General features: G+C 40.1%; 3 protein-coding genes across 3 annotated transcripts; 1 reads left to right on the top strand and 2 right to left on the bottom strand.

Annotated features, from left to right (window-relative positions):
* Positions 1-27: 27 nt before the first annotated feature.
* Positions 28-6,085, top strand: GCK72_002929 (uncharacterized protein; the record flags this gene model as incomplete). Its single annotated transcript, XM_053723700.1, has 10 exons — positions 28-129; positions 182-384; positions 868-1,021; positions 1,160-1,321; positions 1,365-1,453; positions 2,083-2,275; positions 2,331-2,437; positions 2,490-2,770; positions 4,549-4,644; positions 4,692-6,085. The coding sequence occupies 10 exons, from the start codon at positions 28-30 to the stop codon at positions 6,083-6,085; spliced, it is 2,781 nt and encodes a 926-aa protein (XP_053592345.1).
* Positions 6,086-6,706: 621 nt separating this feature from the next.
* On the bottom strand, positions 6,707-7,251 carry GCK72_002928 (uncharacterized protein; the record flags this gene model as incomplete). The annotated part of the gene is made up of 3 exons (XM_053723699.1): positions 6,707-6,873; positions 6,921-7,058; positions 7,104-7,251. The coding sequence occupies 3 exons, from the start codon at positions 7,249-7,251 to the stop codon at positions 6,707-6,709; spliced, it is 453 nt and encodes a 150-aa protein (XP_053592344.1).
* A 10,351-nt stretch (positions 7,252-17,602) lies between these two features.
* Positions 17,603-18,379, bottom strand: GCK72_002927 (uncharacterized protein; the record flags this gene model as incomplete). Its single annotated transcript, XM_053723698.1, has 1 exon — positions 17,603-18,379. The coding sequence occupies one exon, from the start codon at positions 18,377-18,379 to the stop codon at positions 17,603-17,605; it is 777 nt and encodes a 258-aa protein (XP_053592343.1).
* Between the last annotated feature and the right edge of the window lie 2,086 nt (positions 18,380-20,465).

Below are 20,465 nucleotides of genomic sequence, written 5' to 3'. Positions count from 1 at the left end.
GACAAATTAATTTCGATTAGCGTCGTCATGGTGTGCCCGAAACAAGTGGTTCGGGAATACGAATTAGTGAGCAAAAGTCAGGCAGTTTGCTGGCTCCAGAAGATTACGAGTGGTTCTAATCAGAACTGGGTGAGTGGAAAAAGAGAAACGTTGTTTTTAAAGCACGAAATCAATATTTTAGGACAGTTCCAATAATTTGGGTGTCATTCCGATCGTCAACATCCTCTATTCCGCGGGTATCAAATTTGAGCGAGGGCCGACTCTGCAACATGTTGGTTTGCCTTGCAAAATTTGGGGTGACACTCATGGACAATTTGACACATTCAAAGCGATGTTCGAGAAGGAGATGTTTGATTTTAAGCTGATAAAGTGGAAGAAGGGAAAGTGAGTGCAGGATTTTCTGAAATGAAATCATTTTTCGAAGTTTTTGCTCTAAACTTCTGGCTCAAAACCAGTTTAGTAGTGAATCTCATTTCCAACACATTTTGTCTTCTTTTCATCATTTTGATCTTCGATAAAGCGCCATTGTAGACACCATATTGTTCTATTATTCACAGGGTCTAAGGGTGAGTACTTATATGAAATGCGCTCCACCAGACTGGGGGGCAAATTCAAATTTTAATTTTTTTCAATTCGCTGTTTCGCTGTGGAATTTTGATACGTAGCCTAATCGACCACTTTTTGAGCTGATTTATGTCAGTTTTCACGCATTTTTGGGCAGTTTTTCGTCTGAGCTTAAATTTTTTTTTAAATTAAATTTTCAAATAAAAATATTATTTTGAATTTCGCGCTTTCAGCGGAGCGCGGTTGGTTTTAGTACTCACTCCCAGACCCCGTGATTAGTGATCCAACTTTCTATTATCACAGAGTTTTGATCAACGGAGACATCCTCGATCGTGGAACTCAAAGCCTTCGCCTCTTCTTGCTCATCTTGTTGCTGAAATTGATCTGGCCAGATAAAGTATTCATTAACCGTGGAAATCATGAACTTGAAAACATCAACGCGGCGTATGGATTCTTGGTTCGTTTCTGAATTTCAAATATCCTTTAGGTCAGATGGAATTCGAAATCCGATTTTCATTTCTCACCATAAGCTGCTCTAGTTCGAATCCCGAATTCCCCAATTTTGTTTGGTTTCTAAAAAAATCTTATATTTCAGGATGAGCTGAAGAGGGATTGGGGAGAGGACTGGTCGAAAATTTATGACGCCGCTCTATTCGTCTGTGACCGTCTTCCACTAGCTGCAATTATTGGTAGAAGAGCTTTCTGCTGTCATGGAGGACTCCCAAAGAATCTGAAATTTGTGGAGCAGATTGCCAACGTAGGTTTTCCTGAATGAATTCCTTGAATATTTAATATTTCAGATTGCGCGACCAATTCGTAAAATGAAAGACGGTACCATTGCTAATGATTTGGTCTGGGGAGATCCGAAACATATCATCGAGCTGGTCAAGTAAGTTTTACCATGGATGCTATACATAGATGCTTCTCTGAAGGAGGACTGAACTCATAATTGATAAATTTCAGATTCCGATTTCAGACAATTTCAGGAAACTTTCATTATTGGAGCATATGCTAAAAGTCGCTCTAACCACCAGTTTCCCTGGCTCTGAAGGGAGCCTAGGTGGAAGAGTTTTTCCACCCAACCGTGTAGTCCTCTCGGACAAGATTTTTGCTCAATTTCTAGTTTCCGCGCTTTTCCAACAGATTTTTGTCGTTTTTTAAAATAAATTTCACGAAATTAATTGAAAAACTATGAAAATTTGTTAGAAAAGCGGGGAAACGAGGAATTGAGCGAAAATCATGTCCGAGAGGACTACACGACCACGTGGAAAAACTCTTCCACCAAAGCTCATTTTGATTCAGGAGAACGGGAATTGTTGCATTTAGAGCAATTTTTAGCTTATGCTCTATTGAAGAATGTTTCTTAGAATCAACTGAATTATCGGAATGTGAATTAACAAAATACGACTTCAGTCCTCCTTAAATTTTTCAATGTTTGATAATGGCAAGCTGGTGAAAGCAGGACTCTAACAAATTATTAGGATTTTCGAACCTTCTTCAATTGATTCAACTTTTTAGAAAACTGGGTTTCTACTTCAATCGAGACCGTGGAACCGGCACTCAATTCACCGAAGATGCTGCTATCGAGTGGCTTAAGAAATTCCAATTCGATTTTTCCATCCGCTCTCATTCTCTTTGTGATGGACATGGTACGTTCGCCAGTCGGCATGTGATCACCGTTTTTTCGGCACCCGCCTACGAGGAAACTCATGTAAGAGTCTATATAAAATTCCATTAGTTTTATATATCATCCATTTCTTTTTCAGAATAAGGCAGGCGTGTTGAAAATCTCCAAGAATTGGGAAATCACTGGAAGCTTGTACGCTGTGGAAACTGACAAGAAAGAGTTTGATGGACAGGAACAGAATACTCTGTAAGACACTTTTTTTTGCAAATTAATTTCCAATTTTCAGTTTAATTTTCAGTGTCAGCGAGGAAGTCAAAGTTGACTCCGTTGACGATGATGAAGAGGGGAAAGTTGTGAAACCGGCGAAAGGAATTCCGAAACATCAAGCTGTTCGAGTCAAAAGAACAAAAGAAGTGAATCCAACTGACCAGAATCCTGACAAGAAGGCCAAGAACCCATCCGTCGAGCCTGTTCGGCAGGATGCTGGGAAATCTGATGAGAATAAACAAGTGGCAATTGATGTAGATTCAGATACAGATCCAGATGACGAGGATGAGCCAGGAACCGGAAATAAAAAAGGTTTGTTTCAGTGGGGGTACGCTGGGCACTGGGCGAATAATTCTCCCTCACTTGTCAAAGTCAGAATCTTACTGTAGCTATGCTGAGAATTCCGATGTTTTGACTTGTAATGAATCACAGGAATGCGAGGCGTAAGGTCAGCAACAAAGTTGTCCGGAATCCGGATTCCGGATTCCGAAATTCCGGAATTCCGGGTTTTTTCGGCACTCCGGTTCCGGATTCCGGAAAATGGAAATTTTCATTCCGGTTCCGGATTCCGTATTCCGGTTTTTTGAGTTTAATTTTTCTGAAATCCAGAAGTTGAAATTTATAATTTTTTGAGTTCAAAAGACAACTATAGTACTTTTTTCCGGTTTTGATTCTAAAAAGTAGTTTTAAACTTTATTTTTCATTAAAAACACTCGAAAAAAGACTTGGTCTAGCAAATTTATCGAATCATTCCGAATTCCGGATTCCGAAATTCCGGAATTCCTGGTTTTTTCGACATTCCGGTTCCAGATTCCGGATTCCGGATTTTGAAAATTCAATTCCCGTTCCGGATTCCGGATTCCGGAAAATGTAAAATCTCATTCCGGTTCCTGATTCCGGATTCCGGAAAATGAAAAATGACATTCCGTACAACTCTGGTCAGCAAAAAACCGATTTGATTCTTCGCAGTCGCGTTACGTTAACGTCGCGGTTTATATTCGTTCTATTTTGGCACCGTGCTGACTGTTGTGCGACGGAGCGCGTTTCCGTGGCGTTACGCCTCGCACTATGTCGAAGCGACTTGATCTTGCTGCAATTCGCAACGGCATGTGTCGCGACACTCTAAATTACATACACGCGTCCTGTTTTTCGTGAATTGACACAGAAATTTTTAATGTTATTTGAGCTTTTCGAGTATTTTGTTTTACTTGTTTTCAGTTATTTATTGGCCGTTCCGAAATGTTTTCAATTCCATTCTTCGAGTTTTCGTTTCGAAATTGCCTTTTAGGGGGACTCGCATGAGCAACAGACACGACTCAACCGAGAATTTCGATGCGTCGAAGAGAAACATGTCACGTGTGGAATTCTGTGGAATACGAGCCGGATTGCTAAATTTTTGAAATAAAATTGCATACTTGTCAAGGCCCGGCCCTGTCCGGCAAGGTCCTGGAAGACTTTTTTTTTTAATTTTTCAATTTTTCGTCGAAAATGAAAAAAATTTTTGATAGTTTATCAGAATTTCTTCTAATTCTGAAATATAGTAAAAAATTCGACTTTCTCACAAAAATATTCAAAAAATTCAGGCGCCGTCTTATTCCGGGCCTTGACAAGTATGTACAACTGTCTTGTTTGTTGTTTTCTTTATGATTTTCAACCTAAAAATAAATGCTTCATTGGTTTTCAAAAAATTGAAAGGGAGGGACTAGGAAGCTTGATTTTTTTAAAGATATTCAATCAAAAGATTGAATTCGCTCTCTGACGAATTCCTGTTTTCTGTTGACTATTAACTAACCATAAATACTGTATTATAACGGCACCTGTAATATATCAGAAACAGGGTGATTAGTAACTTCTAGATCAGCAAATAGAACCCCAAAAAAGTTTTTTCCGTTTAATTTTAATGAGTTTCTGAAAAAAAAGAAGATTTTTGTCAAAATATCAACTCTATGGTCGGATGAAGGAGCCAGATCTCCGATTTCTTATATGAATAGTTTCTGAAACCACAAAATTTTTCTTGGAACCCGTTGAAAAATAGAACGGCATGCCGTTATAATACAGTATTTACGGTAATTAAGATTGTTTTTTTCCAGATGGCTCATACTGCTCCCTAACTTCTGTTTTCCTGGTCTTTGCTTTATTTGCCTGTCTTGGTGTCGTCGGATTTTTCGGTCTTCCCCATGTTGCAGGTAAATAAAATATTTCTTTCATTCTACTAAGATTAAAAAAACTTCAGCCAAACGTTCTCCGTCTTTCACTCTGGAACAGTTCTCTGAAAAAAGTTCGACTCTGGCTCGATTCGTGAATGGACTCTATCTTGGACAGAGCTTATCAAATGGGACGTTAGACAAAATACAACTAATTGATGAACTGTTCTATCTGGGACCAAGTGTCACTTTGGATTCTCTCTCGAAATCTGATTTCAAAAAACTGATTACGGATCTTGGCACGATTCAGAGTAACATCTCAAAAGAATGCACCGGAGATAATGGATGTGGAATTCCAAGTTCTGTCACTGATAAGATGAATACGATCGCTTCATTCCAAAAGCATGTTTCTGATTTGGAGAAAGCTCTCGCCGCCTCTTCTAAAAAAGAATTCGAAGCGCTGAACAAATTGAACAAACTAGTCGGCAATATCAAAAATATTCCTGTCATTGCTGAAGAGATGATTACTCAAATCAATGGCCTTGTTAAGACTATCTCGACTGAAGATCAGGATGATATTACTATCAAAATTGCAAACGTGGCCGCCAACAAGAAGAAGATGTTCGCAATGTTGGCTGCATTTGGAACTGGTGCTTCGCTGATCGATGCTGTCACTGAGGAAGTCGTGAAAAATGTTGGAAATAAGTTTGCTGCAATCGGCCCTCTTCAAAAAATCGCCACCGAATATAAACTTCAGTCCGAAAATATTGTTAAATTGGGACAAGGTTTGACCACCACGACGGGAAATCAAAACAACCTGATGAAAGCTCTTGATGCCAATGGTCTCAATGCAATCAACACAAAGTTGGACTTTTTGAATTCTTTGAGATTCTTGTCAAATCCGAATTCTAAACTTATTGCTGGATTTCCACATGGTCTCGATGACGTAGAAATGGCGATGAAGGATGGTGAAAACAAGTGGTTGATGGACTTGCTCAGCTCTGGAAATGATTTGAATAACATCTCATCAAAACTGGCTACACTCAAGAATCTGAAGCTGGAACTCGATCCTCTGAATGCAGCTTATAAAACGGCTCAACAAGACACTGGATTCCATCCATCCGGCATCAAACAACTGCTGTCGGGAAAATCGGACGTCATCTCTAAACTCAACAAGACTACGGTAGATTTTTCCAGTTGTATTATGAATCTGAAACAAGCCGACTACATATTTGATGGAACACAACAGCCCGGAGATATTACGTACCCTACGGCAGAATTCGAGGAACTCAAATCTACTATTCAAACATTTTTGAACCTCAAAATATCGGTGGATCCAGTTACGACATTCTCAACGAGTATCATGGGAAATATCCAAAATAAAAATGCACTGACTGCGACTTTCAACGACGCAGCCGTTATCACCTCTGTCACTGGCACTCTCGAAAATCTGAAAAAGAACGTCAGTAGTGTTCGGGACTAAAATTCTCCCCCCCGATGAGTCATCATGAGATAAGATCTCCGAAAATGAAGGGATACACCGTGTCGGAGATAACATCTCCGAAAATTGAGGGATACCCCGTAGCGGAGATTACAATCTCCGCGGTTATGATAAGTTATGATAAGTCATTATGATTATTAATTATGATTATTAATTATGATTATTAATTATGATTTTTTTGAATGAAATTTCAAATTTTTTCTCAATTTATTTAAATTTTCCACATTTTTAGATTTTGGCTAGAAATTTCAGAAAAAGAAAACTTTTTACGCCTCAGGAAAAAAGTTTTTGCATTTTTGAAATTTTCACTTCATAATGCTCATGGCCTAGAAATCCAATTGTTAGACCGAGTGTAATTGTAGGTATAATGCCCAGGTAAGTTCCTCCCAGTTGGGGATACTGTACATTATTGAAGAGACAGGAGAGACGACAGAGAAATGTACGAACGGACACCGACACAAGATTTTTAAATTATTCTCGTGTAGGTGGTCGAGATTAAAATCTAACTCTTCACGTTGAAAAAAAAGACAAATCATTCAATGTCAAAAAAAAAAAAAGACTGTTCGTGACCATGAAAATCTTTATTGCAAAAAAAAAACTTATTCAATCCAAAATTCTTGCATATCCTCTATTGAGGTCCACACATCGATTACACATTTTAAGAATCATTCGACCTTCTTCAAACGTCCAGACCAGCTTTCCAGCACAACACTTCATCACAGCTACATCCAGCTTCCCTTTTGACTTGTCAAGAACTCTGAGTGGGGCATCTAAAATATCAAGATGAATAAAAACTTTGCATACAGAAAGCAAGTACCGTTAAAGCTAATTTCTCCAAATTGTTCCTTCGTGATATTCTTTGGTTTTGTTGCCCGGGTTCTCGAGATGGGAACTTTCTTGACAGGCGTTTCCAAGAGTTGCTTCCTACTCTTGAAGAGCTTCTTTACCATCGACCCTGCAAAAGACAATAAGTTTAAAGCAACTGGCGAATCGTTCTTACCTGAATCTTTTTGCGAGTCTGGAATCGATTCTCCGTCATGTTCAGAAACAAATTGGCTTGATGGAGGGGAATACTGGTCAGGAGGAAGCGGAATTTGCAAAGGCTGAACCGTCGGGAAAACAGTAGGACTTGGGTTCAGGAAATCCATGAGAGCAATAAAAACAGTCACCGGTTTGTATCGAGGAAAAAAGCAAGAATGAAGCTTTTCATCATAATTTTCCAGAAAAAAATTGCTGACATAAAAAAGTGGGCGGAGTCCTAGGTGTAACAAATCTCAGATTCAAAAAAAATTCATGGGCGGTGAAAAAATGCCTCAAGTATCTCGAAGAGATTTTATCGTAAATCTTCATTGTGCCAAAAGGTTATTCGACTTCGCTTCCTTTGAAGAATCGGACTACTTGCCAATTTGTCGAAATGAATTCGCAACAGGATTATATTATGAACTGGATCGAGAATGCTGTTATTTTAAACCTGGAGGTTAGTGCTCTTTTTTAAACCCCCCGTGTATTTACTATGATCATTGTTAGGTAATTGCGTTCATTACGGGCGCAGGAGGCGTAGGGAAATCCCGCATAATTGCGGAGATCAAGAAGAAATATGAGAGTATTTCTTTGATAACATCGTTGATGGCCAAGGCTGCCCTAGCCATAGGAGGAAGAACCCTCCACTCTGCCCTCAAGATACCAATCGGAACAGAAATTTGTGGTTGGCTGAAAGATGGAGAACTTGATGGGTTTTCCATTCTAATCATCGATGAAGTGACATTGTTAGATATGCATCTCATCAATCGAATTGATGAGATCTTAAGAAAAGCGAAGAACCCAAACCGTCCATTTGGGGGGATGATAACCCTGCTATTTGGCGACTTCTTACAACTGTCGCCGCTAAACACTTCTGACCAAAAAGAGGAACTAAAGTTCATCTACGATTGTTAGTTTACATTTGTTCAAAGTACACTTTTTACAAACATTTTTTAGCCTACTTCTGGAAGGATGTGGTGACCCTCCATCTCACAAAAAACATGAGGACCAGTGAGGACCCATCGTATGGAGATCTTGTTCTCCGCTGGAGAGAAGGTGTCTTCTCCAAACAAGATGGACTGTTTTTGAATCAAAAGGCCGTGGTTAATCGTCTTGCTACCAAGAACGATTATAAGAAGGTAGCAGAGATAATCAACAACCTCATTGGTTCGGTTGACCACTACGACACAATGTTTGTTGCCCATCCAAACTTCGTGGTTGATTGGATGAACTATGCCGTAAGTTTTTGTGTTCACAGATGTTATCTCATACAGTATTTACATGAGTGTGATGTCGTTTATTTTTCAGATTACCATGGAAAGATTCGGAAAAGGACTAAGCAAAAGGGAGATTCGAGAGCTTGTCCAACACACCACATCGCAACCTTCGTCTTCAACGAACCTGAAAGCTCCTCCAGCAGTCGTGTGCATTGACATGCGCATTCTCATCACTGAGAGCCACAATGCCGCTATCCTCACCACCAGCTGTGATGACAAGGAAAACAAGTTCAACGGATCAGATTCCAGAGTATTGAATGGCACGATAGGAGTCGTTTTCGCCATTTCCCCTCCGTCTGGAACTGTGACCTCCATTTCCGTCAGGCAAGTTCTTGTTCAGTTTTAAAAAAATAAAAAAATAAAATATTCAGAATGGAGAACGGTGTCGAATACAAAATTCGACAGATTCGGTCGAACGGACGAGGGGCCATGTATTGGCCATTCCGTCCGTCCTATGCAACGACGTTCCACAAGGTGCAGGGTATGACGCTTAGGAACGTGTTCATCGACACGCACCACTCAATGATGGATGGAATGTTCTATGTGGGAAGCAGCAGAGTGCGATCGGCTGAGGGTCTACACATTGTAGGACCAACCCCAACGTACATCAAGTACAACCGCAAAGTGCTTGGAGAACAACGAAAGATCGAAGCGGCCAGCATCATTCCACTTGTTTGAATTATTTGAATAAATTTGTTACCTATCTCAGATCAGATCTATAGATATCATTACAGGCGCCCTCATTAGTGCGCAAAAAAAACGCTACGCACATGTCAATGATTGACACCTCCCTCCTCCCACCTCAAGGACAATTAGGGCATTTAAAAGGACGCTAATCTGCGAAATCTTCATTTGTCCGTCAAGAAACCAGCAATGGAACCCGTTCCAAATAGCTCTTCCTTTTCTCCCGAATTTACTTTTGATAGTCCGCAAGACTGGCTATTTGATTTTGACTGTCTTGATGAAGAGCTGCCATTCCCTTCGTCACCAATCAACTATGAATTTTGTCCCCCACAAGACTACAGTCTTGATCAGTGTAAGTTATTTTTCACTAGTTGTTTTTTAATAATTTTCTCGTGTTTAGATGGAGCTGGTCCTTCGAACATCACTAGTCCTGCTCCTCCACCACGGAGAAGCGTCAAGAGCACAAAGTTCCCGTCTGATGAAGAGTTGTCATACCTCAGGAGGTATGCACAAGTGGCAGAGGATTTCAACTTTAAGAGACTGAATTTGGATGTGATAAAGATGCCTCCGCAGCGTCTACAGTTCAAAAATCTGGATGATCTCCCTCAAGGTGTATCCCTCAACGAACACATGGCCAAAGTCTTTGATATTTTCATTCGGAAAACAATTCAAAAAGCAGGAGGAAACCTCACCAGTACAAAATACTGGCTAAAGTAAGTAATTTTTTATTTAACAGAGAAGGCATGTTTTCATTTTTAGCTTGCGCAATCCAGGCTATCGAGCCAATGATGGGTTCTGGATTATGCACCAGACTTATGCGGTTGCCGATGGTCATTTCCTCTGCAATACGATTGCAAACCACATGCAATCAAACAAAAACATTAAGCTGGATGATGCAATGACCATCTCGATGAAGATTTTCGAACGAGATAAGAAGGCGATGACGGGGCGCGGAAAAAGTATGCCAAAAGAGTCGCTGGGTTCAAAAGTTTTGGTAAGTTGAATTATCGACACAATCTATTGTAAAACACTTTTTAAAGACAAAGTTTGGTATCAAATGGGGGCTCATTGCCGGAAAAGGACATTGTCTTCCCAAGGCGTTGGCAGTTGGTATCGTGTGGAGTGATTACAAAAATGAAAAAGACCCAATCGAAAAAGAAAAGTTGCACCGTCGCTACATTAGTCTCACCCGGATGGACGTAAGTTGTTTACATGAGAAATCAATACATTGAAAAATGTATTTAGAAAAGTGCTGAAGGCAGAGCAAAAAGACAACTCGAAGCAGCCAAGAAACTGTTGACAGATGCAGGAATGGACCCCGATTGTGAGGAACACTCTCTTGATGATTTTGACAAGCTTGCCGCACATTTATCGGAATACCGCATTCGTTTGTGGTCTAACGAAGGGGATACAAGCGTTCCCAAGGACGACAAAAACATCAGCACTGACGGAGAGGGTTTCATAGGATTGTTTTTTGCCGACAACCATTATGAATTTTTCAAGCCCACCATTGATGACTGGGGCCTGAGGTAAGTGTTTAAATTACGTAATTTGAATAAAAACGGTTTTTCCCTAGGTTCTGTCACAAATGTTCATCGCTAGTCAACGCGAAACACTGGAAAAAATGCAAATCAAAGTGTCAGCGTTGCGGTAACTACAACTGTCAGGCTTCTCGAGGCCCTAAATCGTTTTATTGTGACGATTGCAACATTTACTTTCTTGACGAAAAATGTTTTGATGCTCACAAGCTGCCAAGTTCAAAAAGTTCTCTTCCTCACTGTAAGAAATACCAAAAGTAAGTTGCAAATACTCGTGTTCACTACCATGTAGGGTCTTATAGATGCATCACGTGTCAAAAAATTCATCAACGCAACGAATATTCAAAAAAAGAACACGAATGTCATGCAACCCACTATTGTCCAGTTTGCTCACAGTTTCGTACAACGAAACACGAGTGTACTCATTCTCTGCCGACAGAATCAGAAAGAAAAAAGGCTCTAGAGAAGCAGAAAAAATGGACAATGGTGATTTACGATTTCGAATGCATCGTGGCCAAATCAGGACAGGATCTTGAAGGTAAATTGGTGTATTCTAATTGTTAGTACCTTTTTTTTTTTCTAGATGACATCTTACTTCCCCACAAAGTTAATGCTGTGGCGTATCGTCTTGTATGCGAGACATGTTTCGGAGATTCTTGTCAGCACTGTGGACCCGTCCAATACATTTCCTTTGAAAACACAGAATCTGTAGTGGATGCGTTCATTGACGTCTTATCAAGTGATGTGCGTTTGAAGAACGCCTACATTGTCGCACACAATGGAGGAGGGTATGTACTAAAACACGTATTCTTTTAAAAAAACAAGCTTTTTATAGATATGACCACATCTTTTTGCTCAAGGCAATGACAAAACGATTTTCGTCAACCCCAGACTTCATCTCCAATGGATCAACCATTCTCAACGCGACTGTCAAGGTAGCCCCGGGAAACGTGCTGACGTTTCGAGATTCTCTCCGATTCATGCCAATGAGACTCGCCGACATGCCCAAAGCTTTTGGACTTGCGATCGCAGACAAGGGTCATTTTCCGTACCTATTCAACACGCCGGAAAACTACAACAAGGTGCTGCCCACTCTGCCTCCAATAGAGTTTTACGACCCAAAATTCAAGTCGGAAAAGGAAAAGAAGAAATTGGAGACATGGTACGAGGAAAATTATGGTCAGGAATTTGACTTTAATAAACAAGTTCGAGAGTACTGCATCAATGATGTAGAAATCCTAACCGCTTCTGTCTGTCGATACATGAAGGTAATTCTTTTACTTTTTTTCAAAAATGTACCAACTCTTTATTCAGCTATGTCAAGAAATGTTCAATGGGTGGTCCCCTTTCATACAGTCTTGTACGTTGGCAAGTTTCATTCTCTTTGTTCTCAAGCACGAGCACATCAAAAAGGGCGTAGTGGGGTACATACCAGAAAATGGATTTGTTGGGCGTAACAATTCTGAAATTGCGCTCAAATACATTCGATGGTTAGAACACCTAGACCCTGATTTGAAACTCGTGCATGCTCTGAGAGGAGGAGAGGAAAAAATCACAGTACAGGGACACGAGTATTATGTGGACGCATATAATACGGAAACACGGGAAATTTTCGAGGTAACGAGAAAATGTAAATGTTTTTTCTACTTGCAAATTTAGGTGTATGGATGCATGTGGCACGGGTGCAAATTCTGTTATCCAGCTCGTGAGGCAAAGTGTCCAAAAAGGATTGATGTTACAATGGAAGAACTGTATGATGGAACAATGGCAAGAAAAGCTCTACTCGAGCAGGAAGGATTCACAGTGTCATCAATCTGGGAGTGCGAAATCAAGTCAGAGCTGAAAAAGAATAGAGAAATGAACAAGTTTTTCAAAAATGTGAGTCTTTTACTACATTTATACGTTTTCAATTTTTACATGTTTAGTGTCGCCACGCTCACAATCTCATTCCCCGTAATGCCATGTATGGTGGAAGAACACAGCCGTTCCAATCCATTGCCGAAGCTGACGACGCAAGTACACTCGAGTACTATGACTATTGTTCTGTATACCCTTGGGTCAATATCATGGGAGCCATGTATCCAGAAGGCCAGCCGATCCGAATCACAAAAGATTTTGAATCAGTCTCATCCATTGTATTGCCGTATCGAGGTTTGTAATTTTAAATGTTAGCAAGGTTTGTAACTCTAAAACGTTTAGGACTCGTGTTTTGTTGTGCTCTAGCACCCAAAGATTTGGCTACTCCCGTGCTTCCGTACCGTGATGAGGGAAAACTCGTGTTCCCACTGTGCCGGACTTGTGTGGAAACCAAAAACACTGCAAAGTGTTGCCATGAATCTGTTTCTGACCGCTGCCTGACTGGAGTATGGTGTTAGCGACGAACTTCAATTGGCTTTGGATAAGGGATACAAAATTCTCCGTTACCACGAAGTGTGGCATTGGCCAGACGAAAAGTGGTTCCGTGGTGGATTCTTTGCCAGTTTCATGAAGCCTCTTCTCAAGCAAAAGCACGAAGCCTCTGGATGGCCGCGCCCTGACATGACTGACGAGGAAAAGGAAGCCCACATTGAAAACATTTATTTGAATGATGGAGTAAAAATTGATGGCTGTAAGATTGCACTGAATCCAGCACTTCGAAGTCTTGCCAAGCTCTTTCTCAACAGTACTTGGGGTAATTTTAGTATGTATCAGAAAAACTATCAAAATGTGTACTTTTACAGGCAAATTTGCGCAAAGACCCGGAAAGGTGGAAGTCAAAATCATCAAGACCAAGGATCACATTGCTATTGGCAACTTTTTCAACGAACCGGGATATGAGCCAAAGCGATTTGATGAATGGGATGAAGATCATGTCCTCGTTGCTAGAAAAGCTACCAATAGCGCCGTGAAAACTGGACAACTGACTAATGTCGTTTACGGGGCACTCACCACATCAGCTGCACGAATTCGCCTCTACACTGCTCTCGAAAAAATTGGATCTGACCGTCTCATTTATTGTGGTAATGCGTGCTTTACAAAACGCGAGAAATGATCTTTTTTTCAGACACGGATTCTGTTATATTCCGTCAGGACAGAGGAACAGATTTACTCGGAGATTTGAAAGGAGAGAGTCTCGGAATGATGACCAACGAGATTGCATCGGGTTGTGAATTGGTAAAAGTGGTCACGGTAGCATCAAAAGTATATGGAACACTGGTTAGAAGAACTGCCACAGGAGAAGAAGACTATTTCGTCAAGGCAAAAGGGGTGACGCTAAACTCGGAAACGGCCAAGAAAGTAAATTTTGAAGCACTGGAAACAATGGTAAGAACTATTTAATATATTAATTTTATCCAAACAAAACTGTTTTCAGATGAGAGAGTACATTGCTAATCGTTCTGTGCAGCCATTAATCGCCTCGCAGCTCCGATTCAAGAGGGGTCCAGGAATTTTGGACGACATTACCACCATTCACCAAAGAAAGCGTCTGAGACCTGTCACGGATAAGGGATTCTTCACTTCGGAGGGACGCTACGAACCATTTGGCTTTGATGATGAAAATACAAATCTCATTCACGATTACGAGTATTAACACAATTACGAGTATTAATAAATTTATTTTAAAATATAGTTTTATTCAAATAAATTACAACTTTATAAAACTGTCTGCGTCTATCCAAGAATCAAATTCAGGACCATAACCATCCCATCGAACCTTGTGCTGACGTTTTCCTCTCCATCTGCGAGTTTCGAGAATTTCCTTGATTCTGTATACTGCATCATCTCTGTAGGTACATTTCGTCAACTCTCTAGTGTAAAATATGCCTTCAATTGCTTCGCCATTCGTATCTACCAAGTTATATGTAACAGCTGGATGCCCGGGAATAACTTTTTTCACAACATAAACTTCTGTTGTCCATCCTTGTTCATAGCCCTTGTCAAAGTGTCCTTTTTTCGCGGAAATTCGCACATGGTCTCCCAATTTGAATTTGATCTTGGCTGACCTAGATGTTGGCAAGTTTATCGGAAAATCTCCGTGTTTCACGTCATTGGGTTTCTTTCCGATCCCTCTATTGACGGTATTGTTAATTCCCGACACTACATTTTGTAAAACATTTATATAACGGTGGTTGTATTTTTCAGTCATATACTTTGCCAGTCTTGTTTTTAGAGTTCGATTAGCTCTCTCCACGACAGCACATTTCAAGTCACTTTTAGGACTGATTAAAGTAATGTAATGCTTCTCGAGTAGTGATTTGACTTCAGAGTTGTAAAATTCTTTACCATCGTCACTAAAAATGTTGACTGGTGTAGTACCCATATCCTCAAACACTTGAGACAGTGCCACCGCCACATCCTTTCCCTTTTTTGACAATAAGGGTCTCACAAAAAGTCTTCTAGAATAAATGTCGATAGCAGTGAGAAGAAAAGTGGTTCCATCATTCTTTGCTTTATACTTTGACATGTCGGCCAAATCAATTTGAAGATCACTATAGAGTCCGGCTGCCCTTGTTTTTAATCGAGGAAAGCGCTTTCGTGTAGGTCGATGAAGGGTAAACGACTCCAAGTCTTCCAAAACTCGCTCCACATCTTCGTACTTTAGATTTTTGAATCGTGGTTTTAAAAATTTATGTATATTGGTGACAGATGAATATGCACAAGGGTTAGATTCATTAGTGTAAGCATCTTTAATAGCAGCTTCCATAGAAAAATGACCAAATACAGAAAATGACTAGTTTTTATAGTTTCCAAAGCCTACAGTAAATGCGTGAACCAGCGGGTGCCGAGACACCAGAGCCGCGAATTGTCCTCCGTTTTCTAGGTACCACGTCAAAGTCGTCGTCAGAATTGGACCATTTTCGCTTTGTTAACATTCGAGGCGGCAACTTTTCAGGATTTGGAAGCTCTTCTTGTGAAAATACCTTCTGCTGATCCCTTTTGATAGCTTTTCTCTTCTTCTTTTTCTCTGCCTTTGCTAGTTTTTCCTTCTTTCCGCGTTTCTTCTTTTTGTTCAATTTTTTGTCAATTTCCTCAGTTTTGACAGACTTTTCTCTCTTGTGTAAAGGAGAAACACTAGAGTCTTCTTCCATTTTGATTGAACGTTTCAGTGTAGTTACTTTAGGCTTGACGCTTGGTTTGGTATCCGGCTCTTCCTTTTTTATGGTGCGTCTCCCTGCAGTTGCCAAGGGGTTAGGTTTAACATCCGTTTCTTCCTTTTTCACAATTGGTTTAATGTCCCTCTTAGAGTCGTTTTCCTCCCTTTTCACAATAGGTTCCTTCTTTACATTTCTCACGTCAGGCTTGAACATTTTCAATTTTGGAAAGAGTTCCCTATCTACATTGCTTCTCCCTCCTTCGTCTCTGACTCGATTTTTGAGATTTGCAACACGTTCCATTCTTGTTGGAACAGAGTATGGGGGTGCGCTGCGATATTTTCTTGCTATTCGAAACACTGGTCCTTGAGCTTTTGGATGAAACGTATTGTGTGGATTATTGTACGTGTTGTATTGAAAATTTGCAGCAGAGTTTGGATCCAAATACATTTCCGCTTTAGGTTTTACACTTCCATACAAATGTTCATCATTGGGTATATCAATTTTGTCAGGGTCCTCACTTTTAAGTTCCCTTTTCAGTGTATCTACATTTGGAATATCAAATTCACCAGGAAATAGTCTGTAAGGGTCATTGTTTCCGTCTTTATCGTCGTCCTCATCTGGTTGGCCAGAGGAAAGAGCGACGTCTCTCCTCTTTGTTTTCAATTGTTGTGAAAGATTTTCTCGCAATATTGAGGTAATTTCATCATTTATAATTGGCAAATCCCGGTGTCGTCGAATACGGTAGAGTAAATCTTGATAAAATCGGCACTTGTCATGGTCATCCAATTCGGGATCATTTAAAATCTTTTCCAAAAAACGTGTGGCAGCCTCGGTAGCAGACCCCTCTTCGTACGGAATCACATGATACTTTTTGACTAGTTTCATTGTCGCAACTTTGTAGCAACCAAAGCAGGAATAATGAATGAAGAAAGCTGCTCCTTCGTCAGCTTAAATAGTATTTTGCGAGCCTCTTCTACGCTGTTGGTACGTGAAAGTGTAGTCAATTGGGTATGAACAGGACGTAATACAGACACTTCCCGGGTACTCAGAGGAATATTCTTAGAGTGCAGTAAATTGTACACAATCTCTACCACAATGTTAATTTGTTTTGAATTAGCCTGACGAATAGCACTTTTGTTATGTTTCAAGACTTTATTCAAAAAATCAGAATGAACAATAAGTTGAGCGGCCATAACTAGAAGAATACGAAAAAAATATGTGCTTATATAGGAACATGCGCCACGGGGTATTCTGAAGAAAAGTCTGATAAAATACGCATACAATTGTGGGCAAGGGGATCATTATTGATTAACATTGCTTGGTATGGTTTCGACATTATATCTTGGTACGCTTGAAATGCACCTCTCCATTTGTCTCCAAATTGCTGAACTAGTAGATTTTTAACTTGGGCAGCATCTGATAAATTCCTCATCAAAATGAGATATGTGCTGTTACTCCTGGTCGTCGGAGGGAGAGTAAAAGCAGACTGAACCAGATTGAAGATTGCACAATTCAGATGATGAGCATAGACGCAAAACAAATCATTTAGCAAGTGCAAAGACTTTCTATCCCTGGCGAAAAAATTCATCAAGTCGTCGCAAACTACGATATTGTTCTGGAGTTTATGTTTTTTCAGCAATTCAACATCAGGCATCCCTTCAATTGCATGCAAATTTGGTAAATGACGAGGAATTCCAGGAGTATCCATCCCGTAAAACCAAAAAATGTTGTCGATTGGAACGTTAAATGTTGTGTCTGTATTTTCAATAATCTTCCGCAACAGGGTAGTTTTCCCTGATTGTGTAGCCCCAATAATTGTAGTTTGGGAAGGAAAACGAAACGTAAAGCCAGGAACTGAAGATTTTGACATGTTTATGAAGGGAAATGAAAATTACAGAAACGTATTTATACTATTAATCGACTCGTGGCCTCTGTGCGATACAATTTTCTACGTTTTTTGATTTGCCAGGACAATGTTTCACAGACAAAGACAATAATGGAAACTGCAATAACAATAATGATGTATATAAAAAACTGATCAGTTTCTGAATCGGTGCCAATTGTAACTTCAATTTTCTCTGGTTTGTAAATGTAATCTGGAGCTGCAAAAATTGGTAGTCGCTTGAAATTTCGAGGGTCCACACTGGCCAATGTGGCGTTTTCTGTTGCAATAATTCCGTTTTCATGGAGTACAGTCAAGATTCCATCCACAACATTAAAATCTCGTACATTATTCACTTTCCACATTGCCTTTGAAGAATTGTGTGAGAGTCGGATAACATCTCCGCCTCGTAAAACATAAATCAAACGCTGGACATGGTCAAAAGTGAATTTTTCAATCGGTTGATGAACAATTGACACTGTCTTTTCTTTTACACGATACAGCCGAAATTGACAATGCATTAGCATATCTTCAGGTGCCACAACTTCAAAATAGCAGTCGTCATTGGCAACATACAGCCTTTGGGAGTCATCCACTATAGTCTCTTCAAATTTGTAAAATGTTCTCATTAATGGTTTTCCAGATTGATCATAGCCGTAAAAATTTCCATAAAAATTAGTTTCGACAGGCAGGTTGCTTTCATTGAAACGGTAGGCAGGTTCTGTCTTTGTGAAAATGACCAATTGTAGTGACGATGAAAAGTGGATCCAAAGTATGAGAGCAATGAAAAAGTCGGACATTGTTGAAAAGAAGCCAAAGACTGATTGCTATTTATACTTTTTTCTTCTTGACCCCACTGAAACCTATAAAAAGAGACGTCAGTACAGTTTACATTTTCATTTTTTTCAAGATGGAAGATTTTTACATCACGCTCCCTTCGTCTGTAAAAAGTACTCAATTTGAAAATACATCCTCCCGCTATGTTACCCGTCTACCTGAAGTGTTACATTTGGAAAAGGACAAGTACTCTGTAGCAGTGACAGATATAATCTATCCCTATTCCTTTCTCAATGTCGGTCGCCCTCTAGACTATTGGATTCATTTTAAACCGCAAGCAAACAGGCCTCCTATTCATGTGACTTTTCCCGCTAACCAGTATGTAGATGTGGATCAGGTGGTGAAAACATTGAACGATGAACACAGTGGTCGTTTAAAAAGAAGTGCAGCAGATGCGCAATTGGAACATGAAATTAGTAGAGCTAAAAGAGCAGCGGTAGTACAGCCTCTAACATTTCCGATGGGAGACAGCTCGATAAGGGATCAGTTTAACAAGGCAAAGGCAAAACACGAAGCTGAGGGTGGAGCTATAATATCAGGATTCAATGCAGCAAAGTCTGAAAATGATTCAAAAGTAAAAGAGACGGATGCGGCAGTTTCCCAACACAATACAGTTGTAAGTGCTAACCACTCTGGTCGAGTTGTGGATGAATATAACCGTGCAAAAGACCAAACAGAAAAGAAAAGTGACAATATTAGAAAGGAATTTGAAAAGCTAAAGTCTGACAATGAGGCAAAAGTAAAAGAGGGGGACGCTGTGGTTTCACAATACAATTCAGCTAAAGAGGCCCAAGAATTGAAGGAAAAGGAGGAAGCAGAAAAGAGAAAGGAAGAATCTGATGCTGAGGCAAAACGGGTAATTGAAACTACAAAAAAACTAGAGCAAGAAGCCAAACTGAAAAAGAAGGCTGATGAGGACGCAAAGTTGGTTGCGGAACAAAAGGCCCAGGAAGACAAGAAGAAGGCAGATGAGGCTAAGAAGAAGGCAGATGATGCTAAGAAGAAGTCTGAAGATGCTAAAAAAGCACAGGAAGAAAAGAATAAAGCAGATGATGAGGCAAGACAAGTGATTGAAACTACAAAAAGGCTAGAACAGGAAGCCAAACTGAAAAAGAAGGCTGATGAGGACGCAAAGTTGGTTGCGGAACAAAAGGCCCAGGAAGACAAGAAGAAGGCAGATGATGCTAAAAAAGCACAAGAAGACAAGAAAAAGGCAGATGATGAGGCAAGACAAGTGATTGAAACTACAAAAAGGCTAGAACAGGAAGCCAAACTGAAACAGAAGGCTGACGAGGACGCAAAGTTGGCTGCAGAAAAGAAGGTACAGGAAGACAAGCAGAAGGCTGACGATGAGGCGAGACGAGTAATTGAAACTACAAAAAGATTGGAGCAGGAGGCCAAGGATCAGTATGAACAAGCAAAGTCGCAATCTGAAAATCGAAAGACGACGAATGCCAAAAATACTATCGAAGGATGGAATCGGGCACACGATTTCAGTATATCAAACGTTGAAAATTTCCCCGAATATATGGAGACCGTGTTGCAAATCATGGTAAATTATAAAAACAAGCAGATTGTTGAAGAATGGAAAGGTAGACTTGTAAAGAGTCGTTCCAAAATTTACACTGAAAAGGCTCTCAACTCTCATGGATACCTACAGTTTAGAGGAAACGAGGATAGAATTCACATTGACTTTTTGCGAGACGACATTGCCTTTGTTGAATTTGAAGATGCTTGCGGTTATTTTCTTGGTTTTCACAACAGTTTTGTGTTAGAGTCTGGTGCTGCCCCAAGTAAAATAGACTTGTTTGGTAATGTGAGTACATTATATCTATATTGCGACATTGTGGATCCAATCATTGTTGGAGACCAAAAGAATTCCTTGTTGGCAGTGATTCCATGCAGTGGTAAATATGGAGAAATGATTCACCACACTATACCCCAACCACGCTACCTACCAATAATGTCCAACACGATTGACAGCATCAAAGTGGAACTGCTCTCAGAGTTTGCCAAACCCATTCAATTCAATTGGGGTAGTTCTATAAT

This window comes from Caenorhabditis remanei, chromosome I (assembly GCF_010183535.1).
Source record: "Caenorhabditis remanei strain PX506 chromosome I, whole genome shotgun sequence".
NCBI classification, from domain to species: Eukaryota; Metazoa; Nematoda; class Chromadorea; order Rhabditida; family Rhabditidae; genus Caenorhabditis; species Caenorhabditis remanei.
The sequence above is the reverse complement of the archived record's forward strand: the minus strand, read 5'-3'. Positions and strand labels throughout refer to the sequence as shown.